Source organism: Molothrus aeneus, chromosome 1, assembly GCF_037042795.1.
Source record: "Molothrus aeneus isolate 106 chromosome 1, BPBGC_Maene_1.0, whole genome shotgun sequence".
Taxonomy (NCBI): Eukaryota; Metazoa; Chordata; class Aves; order Passeriformes; family Icteridae; genus Molothrus; species Molothrus aeneus.
In genome coordinates this window covers 57,279,981-57,296,667 of record NC_089646.1, presented here as the reverse complement: position 1 = coordinate 57,296,667, position 16,687 = coordinate 57,279,981, and the positions used below count along the sequence as shown (strand labels likewise).

The 16,687-nt window shown below is 41.5% G+C and overlaps 1 protein-coding gene across 1 annotated transcript in view; it reads left to right on the top strand.

Annotated features, from left to right (window-relative positions):
• Nucleotides 1–10,193: 10,193 nt before the first annotated feature.
• RAMP3 (receptor activity modifying protein 3) overlaps nt 10,194–16,687 on the top strand; it is a 43,447-nt gene continuing 36,953 nt past the window's right edge. Inside the window, exon 1 of the mRNA XM_066544854.1 lies at nt 10,194–10,341. Coding sequence (XP_066400951.1) covers nt 10,290–10,341 — 52 coding nt within the window. The 5' untranslated portion in view covers nt 10,194–10,289. The remainder of the gene's footprint in view (nt 10,342–16,687) is intronic.

Genomic DNA, 16,687 nt, shown 5'->3' with positions numbered 1-16,687 from the left:
GTATATCATGCTTGACCAGCTTGATGGCCTTCTATGATGAGACAACTACCTGGATGGATGAAGGGAGAGCAGTGTGCATTGTCTACCTCAACTTTAACAAAGCTTCTCACACTGCCTCTCACAATGTCCTCATATGCAAATTCAGGAAGTGTGGACTGGATAAGTGGATAGCAAGGTGGATTGGGAACTGGCTGAATGGCACATGACAGAGGGACGAAATCAGTAGAAGAGGCTCTAGCTGGAGGCTTGTCACTGGTGGTGTCTCCCAGGGGTCAGCATTGGGTCCAGTATTGTTTAACTTGTTTATCAGTGACTTGGGGGGAGGAGCAGATACCTCCTCAGCAAGTTCACTCATGACTCAAAGCTGGGAGGAGTGGTCAATACCCAAGAGTGTTGTGCTGACATTCAGAAGGATCTTAACAGGTTGGAGAGAAGGGCAGAGAAGAACTATCTGAAGTTCAACAAAGACAAATGCAGAGTCCTGCACCAGTACAGGCTGGAGGCCAAACCACTGGAAAGCATCTCTGCAGAGAAGGACCTGTGGGTCCTGTTGAACAACAAGCCGTCCATGAGCTAATAGTGAGCCCATACCAGTGGCCAAGAAGGCCAATGGTATCCTCGGGTACATTAGGAAAAATATTGCCAGCAGGTGGAGGGAGGTGATCCTGACCCTCTACTCTGCTGTCGTGAGATCACCTCTAGTGCTGTGTCCAGTTCTGGGCTCCTCAGGACAAAGTGACAGGCAGTTCCTGGAGCAGGTTCAATGGAGGGCAACAAAACAGATGAAAGTTGTTCAAGAACTCCTTCCATACGAATGCTAGAGTGAATCGAAGAGGCAGGTGAGGGGCAAAACACCGTCCTCTAGCAGTTTGAAAGCTGCGCACACAATGCCGGTGTTGTGCGGCTTCGTTCTTCACCTCTTGGAAGCTGCCACCCTAACATTTTTCCAGGGCCTAACTGGCCCAACCTTTCTTTCCAACCCCCCTGAATATCCCGTTATTTTAGAAACATTTTATCCCTATACTATCCATGATACCACATCTGATCAAAGCTGCAGTGACCTCTGAGGCTGTGGGTTTTTTGGCTCTTACAGTCAGGAAAGCCTTGATTTCCCTCCATGTTGTTTTGTCTGGGAATGTAGAGTTTTAATATACAAATGTAAGTGTACAAAGGTGGCAGCAAAAGGCAGAGTTGGGGAGGGCTTTGAAGGATCTTTTAAGTGAAGACAAGAAATTTGAAAAAAAATCTGTAGGATTTTTTTAATGTAATGAGATGGTGGGATGCCTAGCACTGATGGCAAAAGGATTTATTTTGAATTTAGTTAATAGAGGATGTGAAAGAATGTGACAGAGAGCTCTAGCGGCATGGACAGTCACACCTCAGGTAAGGGGAGAGGAAGACATGAAAAGATGAACACTGGTTTGTGAGCTTAAAGATGAGCTTAAATTTGTGAATGGCATTTTGGAAACCAAAATTGCGACTTTTACATAATATCTGTCCTGTTGTTACCTGTATTATTAAAATAAGTGGTTTTATAAGTAATTGTTTAATCCCTGAATATAATTCATTCTGCTGTTTCTTTGCAGGCGACTGCTGGAAGGGCAGTTCAGGCTGCTACCACGGGGTGTCTCTTCCTGGTACAGCATGGCATCCTTTCTGCTGTGACCCACATCCTCTCCCCGCTGATAATTACTTTCTCTTATCTGGTGAAGAAAATTCTCTTCAAAGGATTTCTTTGATTAAGGAAATTAATTAATATGATGTCTAGATAATATTAATGCTTTCCTGCTTAAGTCTTCTCACTTACTGTTTGAACAGCACATTATTCCATAGTTTCTTAAGATCAGCATATTTGGAGTTTAATGGAAGCTCTGCTATCAATTAACTAACATTTTTTACGTTCCAGAAAAAAATATTTGAGAAAAGTAAATCTATGTGTTATTATTTCAGAAAACATCCCTGCCCATCTCTTACACATATGGATTTATTGTAAATCATTGTGAGTGTTTACCTGAAGAAAAATCTCCCACTTGGGCTTTCTGAGCTCATCTCGCAAACTGTCATATTCATGCTCAGCAAAACGGACAAATTAAAGAAATGTTCAGGAAATTAAGGTCCTTTTAACGCTACGAGCAATCGCTAAAAGGTGTGATTGTTAATAGTTTCCACCAGATGGCTCCCGAGGTTCAGAGGTGATGCAGTGCCAAGCAGTCAGACAGGATTTGGTTCACGATCAGTGATTCCATCCATAAACCACTCCTGCAAAGAGCAACAGAGTTGTGACTTTAGCCCACACCCCATCGACGATCAGCATCACCACAGGGATGTGCATCAAGAAGCGTTCTATAATGTGCCTGTGAGCACACATGCAGGGAACAAATGAAACAACATGGTGACCAGCAATGATTAAACAATTCAATGATTCCTTAAAGTAATTTGTTTTTAAAAGCTTTGATCAGATTTGTTGTTATCTCAATCCTCCAGGTACTGCTGAAAATGTCTGTTGTGGTTTAACCCCAGCCAGCAAGAGCCATGTAGCTGCTGCCTCGCTACCCTCACCCCAGTGGAAAGATAATTGGAAAGAAGAGGCAAAGCTCCTGGGTTGAGATGAGAACAGTTTAATAGCTCAAACAAAATAAAATATACTACTCCTTCTACTGACAATTGTAATTGAAAAGAGAGACAAGGAGCAATAAAACCCAATAGAAACAAGTGATGCACAGCACTATTGCTCACCACTCGCTGACTGATTCCCAGCCCATTTCCCAGCAGTGATCTGCCCCTCCTAGCCAGCTCTCCCAGGTTTATATACTGGACAGGGTGCCCTATGGTCTGGAATATCCATTTGGCCAGTTTGGGTCAGCTGTCCTGGCCATGCTCCTTCCCAGGTCCTTGTGCAGCTTCTCACTGGCAGAGCACAGGAACCTGAAAAGCCCCTGGCTCAGGCTGAACACTGCTGAGCAACAGCTGAGCTATCGGTGTGTTATCAACATCAGTCTCACACTGAATTCAAAACATCACACTGTACCAGCTAAGAAAAAACTAACTCTATCCCAGTTAAAACCAGACAGATCCTTTTATTTATTTTTTTCCAGAAAGGAAGAAATATGACAAGGAATCTATTAAATAAAACTTATTCATTTAAGAAATGAACTTCCTATCTCAAATTATGAACCCAGCATTCATCACAAGCTCAGTCATAGGCCTTTATTCAGAGTTAGAATAGCAGTGTTCTGAAGAGTAGACAAAAAGTTAACAGTGATGGTTCTGACAGACAAAGAGTTGGGACATAGGTATTGTCTTTTAAAAGTAGTTGCCTAATTTACAGTGTGAACAGGTTTTGAGTTTTTGGTTAAATACTTAGGATTCTTTTTCCCCCCCAACATGCGCTTTCGGCACTTTTGGGGAATTGTAATTATGTAATATTTATTATTAATGTTATTATTATTATTTTTGTTCTGGGTTATTCCGTTTGGAATCTCACAGTTATTTGAAGCTCTAGTGTATGATGAAGGCAAATTACACTCTTGCGACAGCAGTGCGAAAAAACCCCTACCTTTGATGTGTTCAACACTGACTTTACTGTGAACTTGAAATCTTGGTCTGACTTTTGGGCTGTGGGAGATTTCATATTTTCTGATAGGTGTCACTTCCTCTAGAGCAGCATTGTAATATGCCTGCTAAGATCAAACAGCAAATTCCACCTGAAATTATGGAGTTGCAACTCAGTAGCTGATATAGTAGTTGAAAATGTCAAGTGTGCATGTGGGCCAGTGGTACACTACCTGGTGTGCCTGTTGTCCACTTACTCACATTCTTCCTCTGATTTAGAAATCTCTGGAAACAATGACAAAGATAGCTCATCTTTGGCATATTTTATATCTCTGTCTATTTTATATAGCTGCCTATTTCAGTTAATCTAGATTATTTAAAGCACTTTTGCTCATCTATATTATTTCTTCAATTCCCTTACATAGAAAAATTTAGTATCTAGTAAATTTGTTATGGGAACTCTTGTTATCTCACTTTTTTAATCTTTTCTAAATTTAAAGCAAAAATAAGTGATGATAAGAAGGATCCTTCGTAAGATTTAACTGATAATTCCATAAGATGCAGATCATTCTACTGTTAGAGTCAAAAATAGTGAGAGATGTTCACAGCAATTCAATTAAATATGAAGGGCTACTTATTCTGTAAAGTGAAATTTTTGATGAACAAAGCCTTTCATAAAAAGTAAACATTTGAACAGATAGTATTTCCTTTCTTCTATCATTTATACTTTCATTTGAGGATTGATATTATTTCCTGTTAACTAATGCATAAATACACACTTTCCTTAATAATAGGAATTTCCTAAAGTTTATGTTGGTTTTCTGTGAATCAGAGATTGAGCACACCAGTCGCAGCAGCCTACACTGCTGTTTGATATAGGACAAATATAGTGAGTGCTACCAGGATAAATCTGTAACTCACTGTTCCCACCTGTGTCCTGTTCTTATTTTTGTGCTGCCCTAGATGTTTGAGAAACATCATTTTTTCGAATGAGAGCTATGGTCACTTGTCACACTAAGATACTCTCTGTCATTTGAGGCCAGCAGAACCTGAGCAGATGGTCTCATTTCTGCAAATACAATAAACACAATTAAACCTTTAATTGATGCACTTGTAAATGCAAACAGTAGTTTTATTTCTATGTGAGGGAAATAATTGGTCTCCTTTCCTGAGATCATTTGAAGGGATCCCAAGACATGAAAGTATGTGGTCAAATAGTGAAAGAACCCTTGTGAATGGATACATTTCCAATCCTGGACAAATTATGAAAGAGATGGAAAACACAACCAATGGTGTCTCTGAAACACCACCTTTCTTTCCTCCCTTCCCCTTTTTAAATGGCAGTGACAATCAGTGATGTTCTTCAGGCACACTGCCAACAAACTTTCTCCAAGTTTCTCATTAGTAAGTGAAAGTATTTATTGTGCATTTCTTCCAAGTCAGGAGTAAGGGAGGTAGTACTAATAAAGTGAATGCATGATGTAGGGGAAGCTCTCTGGGTCCTCTCCTCAAGTAATGGAAGCTGGGGCTCTGCACCATGGCACTCTGAGGGAAATTGGTCAAGTAGAACAGCATGAGGTGATATTTGTGTCTGCTTTCACATTTTAAGCAATTTGTAGCAAATGCTGTGAGATGTGTCAGTGAAAAAGAGGTGTGAGTGTTCTGTGAATGAACTGGGGTTGCCTTGGGGCTGTAGAGATGACAAGATTAAAATAGGATGATTTATTATGATACAAATATGTGTGAATGCAATCGAGGTTGAACTCAGACTTAATGAAAAAATGTTATGATTTATTTTTTTATTTTCTATTTTACTTTAGAAGGACAATTATACTAAGGAGCAGGACTGGATAATTAGAAATGTTATGTATTGCACTTGTTTTGTATCACCAAATAACATTCTATTTACTATAGTAATATCTTCCATTTTATATAGTGCTGCATTTTTCCATGGAATAGAGATTTATGGAATTTCTCATTTAAGAAGTATTCTAGGATCTGTCTTGCTCAGCCCTAAAGCCATTCATGCACCTAAGAAGTACATTTAGTATGTTTCCATATAAGGGGATGCTGGTTCAGAACTGCACTGATCAGAGCCCACAAGTGGAATCAGAAATCTTGTGTTTAGACTGAACTCGAATAGGCTTTGCTGTTTTCTATTGCAGTAGATTTTTGTTACTGTCTCACCAATCTCTGTGGAGTCAGCTGAGTTCTGATGGTTATAAAATGATCCTTGAATGTTCCTTCAGATGTATCTCAGCTTTCATCTCTATAAGATTTTGGTTGAAAATAAACTCTAACAGTGTTAATATTTCTAAAGGGAAAAGAAACCCAACTCAACAGTGTTTCTTCCACTTAACTTCTTGTATCTTTCTCCCTGATTTTCTGAGTTATTTCTCAGACACAACCATGTATGGGATACATGGTATATATACATATATATATATATATATATATATATATATATATATATATATTCTTTCCCAGCATTTTTCAAACTGCTCAGTGAGCCTGTCATGAAAAACAAAATTAATTTCTGAGTAGAAAGTCAGGGCCTCTAGAACATAACTGACAGTTTTAAAGGTTTAAAACCTTTAAAATTAATTTTGGTTTTATTTAGTCTAGAAGGAATAGAGCATTGTGTGCCTTTTGCTTAAGCTTATATTTGCATTAAAATGAAGGCATGACTTACTTCCCATCCCTGAACCAAATTACAAAAAGATTTTCTGTTATAACAAAGCTTCTGGCTGGTGTTGAAAAACAATAGCTGTGTACAACAGGAAGAGACAATTATGATGTGCATGACATACAGTCACCAGTGGTCTTGGGATACTCTTTTTAGTAAGAGAACAACAGATAGGAATGAGCAAGACATCCCAGTTCCTAGATATTTGCACTTGGGTTTTGCACTGCTGGCTGTAAAACAAGGGGTGGGTGCCTTGGTAGAGGATCCTTGACTGTGGAGATTCTCCCAGAGAGAGGGAAGAGGCATTTGCCATCATTCCATAACACTTGTCTGCTTTCCCTTGACCTGCATCATGACACTTGTGGAATTTTTATTTGGTAGGTCTTGGGTCTTGGTGTTGATGGCATAGGGTACAGAAGTACCTTGTTTTCTGTGCTCTTTTTTTTTTTTTTTTTTTTTTTTTTTTTACTCAAACAATTTACTGTACTAGAAACTAGTATGGAAACAGAGTAATTGCATATTCCACTTCCTTCAAACAAAGCCCACATGCTGTGCCATGTGAAGGCTGTCATGTCAGAGCTAGGTATATAAAATAAGAGGTGCTTAGAGGTCCTAGAGGTGCTAAATACTCACAGCTCAGCACTTTTGAAATAGAGTGCAGTCTGAAATATGTGAACACTCCCTAGATGCTCTGAACATAGAAACCCTGCTGAAATCACAGAGCACAACCATACATAGCTTAAAATTTAAGCTTTAGAAGGCTGGCAAAATATTTGTGTACTTCTGTATTCCATGACTGCTCTTATGTTAAAAAGTCTCAGATCTTTACATTAAAAAATTGTTCTTTTTTCTCCTCCTTCGTTTCAGGTATTATAGGTGTAAAGAGTTTCAGCTCATCGGATCTGACTGATGTAAACTAAATTTGGGTATTATGTGCAGTCAATATACCACAGTGAGGCCTTTGACTCACAGGAAGAAGTTGTTTTTTAACTGGGGGGTGTGTTTTATCATGTTTATACATTTCTATATTGATGGTAAAAGGAGAGGAATTATTTTAATAACCTGCAGATCCTTTTTTTTTTTTTTTTTAATTTCTGGAGCAGGAACAGCATGCTTCTAGGAGCACTAAATAGGAAGGATGACCTACTTTAGTTGAAAACCACAGGCGAACTGAACCTACTTTTTCAAACCTCAGTCCAGCAAGCAATCCCATTAAAACCTGGTCTTGAAATCTTAATGTGCCTTTTATACAAAATTGCTGTGCTAGGAAGAGGTGAAGAAAGCTTTCATCTGACACTGGGCAAAGTCCCTCCATACGGACAAGCAAGGCCTCTCTCAGGGCCATTTGCGGGGTAACAAGGAAAGGCGATGTTGTTTTCTGTAGCGTAATGTCTTCAGGTTTTTCCTAACTTTTTTTTTTTTTCCAGTTTCTGTTGAATCAGTTAAATTCTGGAGGAAGAAAGTTTATTACCTTATCCTGCACTATTCTGAACCCTGTAGTGCTGGCAATAATACCTGTCCTGAGCAGCTTGACTTCTTCCATCTCTTCTCACTATGGACTCCCCAGGAACTTGCCATACTGACACAACTACCTACATGTCTATTGCTATATTTTCTTTTACTCAGTGTCTTGTCAGCAGATTTAAGTGTTTTAGAAAATACCTGAAGTAATGTGATTGCAGCACTGTCTTCAGGATACCTAAGAAGGTGTCAGTGTGATCTCTGAAGGCTGTATGTCTGGAAATTAAAACGGACTATGGTTCTGAGGTCACTGCTAGTGTCTGTGTCAGGGATGGGATTCAGAGCTCTGTACAGCAAAGGGCATTTACAGAATTTCTTATTTGAAGGTGAATTGGATTTCTGCTACTGGTGTAGGTACACGAGGCTATCGAGGCAGATTTGCAGAGCAAAAAAGGTTGTTTGCAGTCATTCTGGAGTAAATCTGTTCACATTACTGCAATACAATGGGGCTGGGGGGAGTAGGCAGTCTTACTGAAAAACTGCAAATTGCCAAAGATTTTTGAACCATCTTGCTGACTGTTCTAATTCTAATGCTGTCACTGTTTTGTTCAAGTGTGAACCAGACTTACTCATTTTAAACCACATTGCTGCAGATATCACCTAGCACAGCTGGCTTGTGATTCAATGAAACATGCTGCATTAGTGCATTTACCTATAAATTCTATCTATTTATTCTACCTCAGAGGTACCGTTTGCATCTTCAAACTATGTGCTGCAAGCACAAAATGGGAAGTACTTGCTGAATCTTGAGAGTTGGAAGAAGCAACACTCACTTTGCCAGTTTTTCATCTGAAACAGGCGAAGAAAACAAATGCAATTGATGTAAAAATACCTGTCAGTATTATCTCCATGTGTGTTACAAAAAATATTGCCTTTATACTGTATAATATACTGTACTTTTTAAACATTATAAACATATAATATTGCATATAAAGCATGATGCTGAACCTCCTGGAAATCAGTCTAAATTATTGAAAATACTAACTGTATTTTCATATTTGCAAGAAATGGAATTTGTGATGGAAATCAAGATCTCACTGTTAGAAAGGATGCTATAGATGGTATAACAAGTCTGTGGTGTATGTGCCTTCACGCTTGTCACTTTGCTGCAGCTCCTTCTGGCAGGGCCAGCTTGCAAACACTCCTTACAAAACAGAAATGGCAGCCCCTCTGCTGAAGGATGATCTCCCTGAGCTATGGTTTATTTATGGTTTATGGTATTTTACAAGATTTGCTTCCAGCCAAGTGGAAGAAGTGGCACACAAGTGATAGGAGGTTCATTCTAAGTGACACACTTAAATGTCTGCAGAGTTGTTTCAACATTGGATTCCGAGCCTTTTCTGTGGTTTCCAAAGTTTTCAATTTCCTTCAGCATAAATCAGACAAAGGTTGTGTACTGAAAACAGTGGTTACAACGGCACATGTTGCATAACTCTGCTCCTGTGTTGGGGTCCCACTCTCCAAAAGTGTTTGGAGCACTGTGCTAGGCAAGCACACAAAGTTAACAACCTGACTGATACATAAAAGTACCCTTCTTTCTTGTGTGTGGCTTGAAAATATCTTTTGAAATTTGAAATTTTATGGTACATTTGATCTTTAATAATGGCAGTGATTTAATGTTCTACTAAAAGGCCATTATTGAGGTGGAGTGTCTATCTACCTAGAGGAACAGTCTGGGTTTTTGTTACTGAGCAATACTACTATTTTTAGGTAAGAAAAGTTGCCTTTAGCAGCTTCCCAGTCTAGAGTTTCTTGATGGAGATGCTAATTTCCTAGAGAGAGAGCTCCAGGAACACAGCCTTTAAATATTGATGAAAACCAGGAGCTGTACCATCTCTGAAAAGAGACAGGCAAAGATGAAATTCAACATAAAAATACACTTAGCATCTTAGAACTCCAGGCTGCTCTGGGTCTGTGTGGGGTCAGGGCAGCTCACTGCCCATGTTCAGCTGTAAATACTGAGCACGCCAACACGTCGGTGCCATGCAAGGGCTGCAGGTGGACTAACACAGGTGGCCCTCCAGCTCCTCATGCCTTCAGCCCTACCGCCAGGATGCTGTGATGAGAGAAGCTGCTCTGGCTCCCAGGCAAGAGGTGAAGAGTTCCTGAATCCCTCGGACACTTACGACCAGAACCTTCCCCGTGCAGGGTAGGTGCCTTTCCCCTAGGCAGCCACACAGACCGATGGGTTGGCAGCAGCATCGCTCCTGCCGTGGCTGTTGGAGGAGCGGGAGGCACGGCCGCGCTCCTGCGGCCACACACAGACCTCACTCACACGCGCCCGTCCCCGCTCGGCCTGGCCGCCGGGTCCGCCCCGCCGGCGCTGGGAGCTCCCAGGGGCGGGGGAGCTGCTCCCCAGCGCGCCCGCCCCCGCTGCCGCCGCCGCCCGGGGCTGGACGCCGAGGCATGAAGAGGAACCTCCCCGGCGGGCGGGCTGAGGCGGGTTCGCGCCCTCTGCGGCTGCGGACCGGCCGCCCCATGCGGGCTCCGTCCCCCGCGGTCGCTCGCCGCCGCTGCCGCCCGCGCCGGGATGGAGGCGCAGGGCAGCCGCCGGCGGCACCTCCCTGTCCTGCTGCTCTGGGGTAAGTGGCTGGCGGGGCTGGCCGGGGGCGTCCCGGCAGCGTGCGGTGGGGCTCGCCGCTACCGCCCCGGGACTGCTGCAGCGGGACCGGCTGGGCATCCTTGCGTGTGCGCGGTCCTCGAGGGCAGTGCTTCAAGCCGGGGCGTGGGGCTGAAGTTCGGGGAAGGTGGGAGCGCCCCCACTGTGGCTAGAGCATCGCTTTGGGAGGGGGTCTCCGGGCGTCCCTTGCCGGAGTGTCGGGACGCAGCGGGGATCGCTTTCCCTCCGGGGCTCTCCATTCCGAGCACAGCGGCGGCTTCGCAGTGGGAGCATTCCGGGCGCGCAGCGGGGCCGGGCGCAGCGTCAGGGCCGCTGGTCCCCTTCAGCATCGCGCCGACATCGCAGAGGGGAGTCCTCGAACAGGGCGTCCAGGCCCCAGGGAAAACGATCTCAAACTTCTCGCCTTAGTCAGGCTTTTCGTCTTGGATCCCACTTGGGTTTTGGGGAGGTGTGTTTGGCTGTTGGAGAAGGTTTTTTCCTGCAGACTGAAGGACTCGTTCTGTTAGAGTAGTTGAGTTCCAAGCACGTAGTTATCAAGTGCAGTTATCCTTCAGATCTTTCTCTTAGAGTGCCTCGGCTGCTAGAAAAACTATTTTATTGCTCCTTGTCAGGTAGATTGTTTTGGGGCTCTCAGATCTAATGTCTTGTAGTCATCTAAAGTTGCCAGAAGTCGGCTCTGATCATCTTCACTCAACACTAAACTAAGAGATACAGTTGATTCCCTGTGAGTCACACTTAAGGGACAAAAATTCAGGCCTGGTACCTTTAGAAGATGTATTTGAGGACTTCAGGACTTTGTCTGCTATTTTAGACCCCTTCCAAAGTACAAACCTGGTAAACACTGCATGTATTTCTATGAAAAAACCCACAAACAAATAGACAGTATTGACAGTGTTCAGTAGCATCATCCTTAGCTGGTCTGTCAAAAGAATGACATGTCACATGCACAAGTTTCTGATTCTCTGTGGCTTGAGGACTTCTAAAATCTTACCTTAGTTGCTCAGATTTCTGTTACTCCTCAGCTGAAAAGGAATAAAGAGATGGCCAACACTTGTCTTGATATGTGAAAAATGTATGCAATCTTGAACTTAGGGAACTAGGCAATAATCTTTTTGTATGGGGAGACTTTTTGATGTTATGGTGTTTTTTGCAAAGCAGAATTACCCACTGGAGATATATTTTCAGAGATTTACTAGAGTGAAGGACAGTGTCCCTGTGGCTCAGGAAGCTACAGAAGGACATTTTTCACCAGAGAGGCACAGATAAATCAATTGTGCTAGATATTTTTAACTGTGCTAGTTCCATTCCTAATAGAATAACACACACACAAAATATTTTAAGAATATCTGTTAACTGGTAATACATTACTTTTGCTTGGAATTGGAAGGGTAGATATAATCAAGGACTAATGAAATGAGACTGATTTCCTAGTGGAAAAACCTTAAGAGTTCTAGGATGTGAAATCAAGGGTTTTTAATAAGAACAGCCTAAAGTGGTAGAAAACTAAATTTCTTTTTTGGGAATACAAATACAGTTTTAAGACTAGTTATTTAGGAAGAATTTTTACTTTAATTTAATGATCATTCATAATGGCTTCTTTTGATTAAGGAGAGAGCTGTGACCTCTGCCATTTAGGTGAAACCACCATTCCTCAGTGTTGAGCTCACTGAAGGCAGTGGAAAGCCTGTCTGGGTAGGGTGTAGGACTGTTCTGTAACCTCAGGCAACTACTTTCTGTATCTTTCTGCCTAGGATTCTTGACACATTATCTCTATGCATAACTACTTGTGGTGTTGTCCATCCTTAGAGAGGATGGCAAAAAATGCAGTGATTGTAGGAGAAGTTGGATTTGCTGGGTGTGGAGGGGAAACAATGCATCAGCTGAGGTACTTGGGACACAGGCATGCCATCAGTTCTATGAAGTGCAATGGCATCCAGAATGGGGCAGAGCTGGAAACACCAGCTGTCAGGTGAAATCTCTGATTTGCTCAGCAGAGCTGTAGATACTTAGAAGATACCTACTAACCTAAGAAATAATCTAAGAAATAGTGTTGTATTTACCATCATAACCAAACTCTCTTACTATACTTCTATGTATGGAAACTAGGTAAGAAGAAACGTAAGGGCTTGACCAGGACTTTTAGCAAAGTGTTTTTTTTACACAGGTCATTGTTTTGGAATCCCTGCCCAAACGTTTCTCCTTCATTCTTTATGTAAAACCTTCATTTCAGTAGTACTATTTGTATTTTGTTGCCGCAGGCCTCCAGCCGGGTAATAATTAGCATTGACTCCATGATTCGAGAAGGCTGATCAATCACTTTATTCTACTATGTCATACTATATCATCTTATACTATACTAATTAAGAAACTCGTAACCCTTGCAGACAGTCTGATACAGCTTTGACCTCCTTGGTCTATCCATCCAAACATCATCACCAGTGGCTGATTAAGAAATCACCCTTTTGTAAACAATCTCCATAACACATTCCACACGTGCACAACAGGTGCAGCACATGGAGGTACGAATTGTTTCTCATTCTTTTCTCCGATCTTCTCACAGCCTTCCCCAGGAAAATGCCTGGGGAAGTCTGTTGCTCACTGAGGTCAGAGAGCTGCTGTCACAGTATTTGAGTTAAAAGATGCTACCAGAGTAAAGCTGGGTATTTTTTAAATTCTTGAGTAATCTTTCTCAATATATTTGTATAAACCCATATCAAGAGAGTTGGTGTGACCCTTATCTAGAGCAGTTCTTGTATGCAGATTTCAAAGATAGTAGGTTTTTGCATTTCATAATGCTGTTTTCACAGAGGTTAGCCAAGTTTAGTGCTTTGGTCACAGGTGAGCAGCTGGACAGTTGGAAACAGCCTGGTCCCAATTATATTTTTACTTTCTGTTTTAAAGACTATACCTCATCTGCAAACAATAATGAAAAAGCTGTGTATAAAAGTCCAAATTCTCTAAGGTCCTGAGCTCCCCTTGTGTGAAACATGGCATATGTAAGTCCTAAAGAGTTTGGATTCCAATGATGGAAAAAAAATATCCAACAGGAAACAATTTTAGCAGGTTAAAGTTTGAAAACCAAATCAAGGGTTTTTTTCCCATTATTTTCTTATGGATATCATGCTGTTCTGCAGCTGCAAAGGGTGGAACAAAGAAACGGAATACCATTGTAGGAGTTCTGAATTTAATAGACTGAGGCAAGTGTGTGTGGGTAAAACAAATAAACCTTTGCAAAACGGAACGTCTTATTCTGAGACCAACCACAGAGTTCTAACTAAAACACTTCTCTACCAAAATGATGCTTCATATTCTAAAGATGTGATTTTCCACACTAGGCAGGCAGGAAGACAGGCAGCAGACCCCACCAACATCCATCCTGAAAGCCAAGCATCTGGTGCAAATGCAGCCTGTGTTTCAATTTGCTGTTGGATCCAGGCATTCTTCCCACCACCCTTCACCCTGTTTGTGTCTCCTAATTCTTTTATTTGGGAAGGTGTTGATCCTTTCCTAAGATCTACATGTGCAACAAGGGACAGGTTCACACCAGTTCCTTTGAGAGGGTGAATGGCAGGACTGTCCCTGTAATGTCAAATGGACTGCAGGTGGTAGCACAGAGCATTGAATGCTATCTCCAGCTCCAGCTCGGTCCCAGGCCTCAGGAGGAATGGCTCTCCATTTTTGAAGGTAACTCCAGGCTTTTAAACCCTGATTTACTGCAATGAGATCCAGTCCTGGAGACTATTTAGCTAATGTAAACTCTTGCTCTTAAATTAGTAAGATCTTGCTATCTACATCCTCATTAAGGTTTTAAATACCTTTGGCGTCTCAGGACTTTGCCTGTAGGTTTGTTTTGCCTATGAGGCAAATCACAAGAGACTATGAAGTGGAGATTGACTTCTACACTGAGATAGGCAGGTACTGCTATAGGTGCAGGTATACACAAACTGCATGATTTGAAGGAAAGGGTCTTGAGCTGAGCTCAACAGGAGCTATGGGAGGTTTTGCCAGTTGAGTTGTGTTTAAGCATTGCACCACCAGTAGTTTTTTGTACCATTTGTGTTTCAGTTTCTCCCACCTGTCTACTGGTCACTGAGATGATTCATGGCTTGAGTTGCAGATGAATCAGTTTCCAGTTTGCCTTACCAAGGAAAAAAATGCAATGAGTTGTCTCTTACAAAACACCATTTGCTCCCATCTGTGTCTTGGCTATTGAAATTACTACTTGAGAGACGTTTGAAGAAAGCAAACTGTGCTTTCATTTGGGGCTCAGAGAGATTAATTTTCACAAGTATAATGAAACCTGTTTTAATTCACACCCTATTAGTTTAGTAAAAGCTGTTACATGAACCATTTTATTTCAGAACAGAAATTTAGAAGTGTATTATTTTGTGTTTTATGGAAACAGCCTGTATTTTTCTAAAAGAAGAATCTCTTCACAGCCAGACTTTCATTGAAATAAACTGGAAAATATAAATGGAAAAAAATCGCATTATTTTAATGTGAATATATATGTAGAGCAACCTGAAAGCTGCTTGAAGGACTCTTATGTGAAAATGTGCAAGTAGTAGGAAAGAAAGGAGTAGCAAAGTGGAATAGGAGAAAGGTGCCCTTTCAGAAGTTTTTAGTCTTAATCTCCCTTCATATGTTGGCTTCCTTGAAACCAGTCTGAAAAGAGGAAGACAGCTTTTTTCCTTGCTAAAAACCTCAAAAGAAAATGCAGTGGCACTGTTAGAAATGGTTCAAAGGGTGGAGGGGATTCCTTGTTCTCTTCAAAGCAGCTTAACATGATCTACCATATTGTCTTGGATGAGTGGCATGCCTGCATAACAGTCCTTGGCCTCAGTTTTGTCTCCAGGAATTCAGAATTTTGCCTGTATGGAGACAGATTGATGGCCTTCTGCAGATGGGGTGTCACTTGCTCCCCTATGATCTGAGCCAGAGGGACTCACCTGAAGAGGAAGATGTGGTAGGTGCTGCTGAGACCATAGCAGAGCCCCAGGCTGATGAAAGTACATCTTGTTTGCATCTAACCAGGTTAAGCTGGGTGAGCAAAGGACTGTACTGAAGCACTTGGCCCTACAATAAAGCATCTGTCTTAAGATTTTCACACTCTAATAAATGTGACTAATTTGCCTTTATTTTGCAGAGCATTATCTGTGGTCAGTATCAGAATAAGTAGTGTAATTAACATTACCCTGTAATGACTGTCACTTACTGTGTGAAATAATTTTGTTTCCAAAAGTCACAAGTGACAGATCACTTTTGCATCCTTTTGTGTCCAGAGAGATTCATCCTAGAGACTCTAATAGTTATAAAATATTATTTCATTGTTGTTATTGTGTCAAAATACATAGTTTGAGGTTTGACAGGGTGTGCAGCCTTTCTTCGGGTGGGCCTCCTGCCTTCAGCAGAAAGGGGAAGAAATTTCACAGCTGTAAAATGTTGTGAAGAGATGGGGCAACACTGGAACAGGAAATGGAGCCTTATAGAACTCATTCAAGTGGTCATCAATAGGACACAAAGTTCAGGTTTCTTCTGAGACTTCAGCACTTGGACTTAAGGTTTGATCTGTAATCTTCTCTCTTGTTCACACTCTGTGACTGGAGAGTGTCCTCAGGGCTGTTTACCTGATGTGGCCAGGTAAAGGCCACGCGGCCGCTTGCAGTTGTTGTCTGAGGAGCTGTGGCTGTCTCTGGGCTACCCAGACACACATTCTGCAGCTTTGGGGTGGAGGTGGCCTTTGCTTGAAGGGGATCTCAGCCTTCACATCAGGGTTTTGCTGTCTGGTAGCCACAGGGGGGTGTGGAACAGATTTTCTCTTTATGCTTGTTTTTGGCAAGCGACTGCAAGTGTAATGCTGTCTCTCCACATCTCTTGAGTTCGTGAGCTGATCCAGCTTTACTCCTTAAGGATCTCCATGTACCAAGAACATAACTAGTTCAATTTAATATTAAAAGAGGTTTCTTTAAATGTATTTAGCCATGTGTATTGTAAACTAACACTGATACACTGTGTAGTGTAAACTAACACTGATAAAGCATTAAGCTTATGTTTTCAAGAGAAACAGGAAAAATGAATTTTTCTTTTTCAGTGAAGAGATGCTTAAAACCTTTATTTCCATGGGGTTGTCAATTGTCATTCATTATGTGTGAAATTGCCTCTATTCCTCTTTTATTTTAGCTAACACATCAATATTTAGTTTTATTATAAGCTATGTCTGTATTTCACACAAAGTCAGAACTTACTGTATCATGTTAAAAAATAATGTAAATCTCTTACTTTTGACAGTGGACCTAGGTAAATTTGCA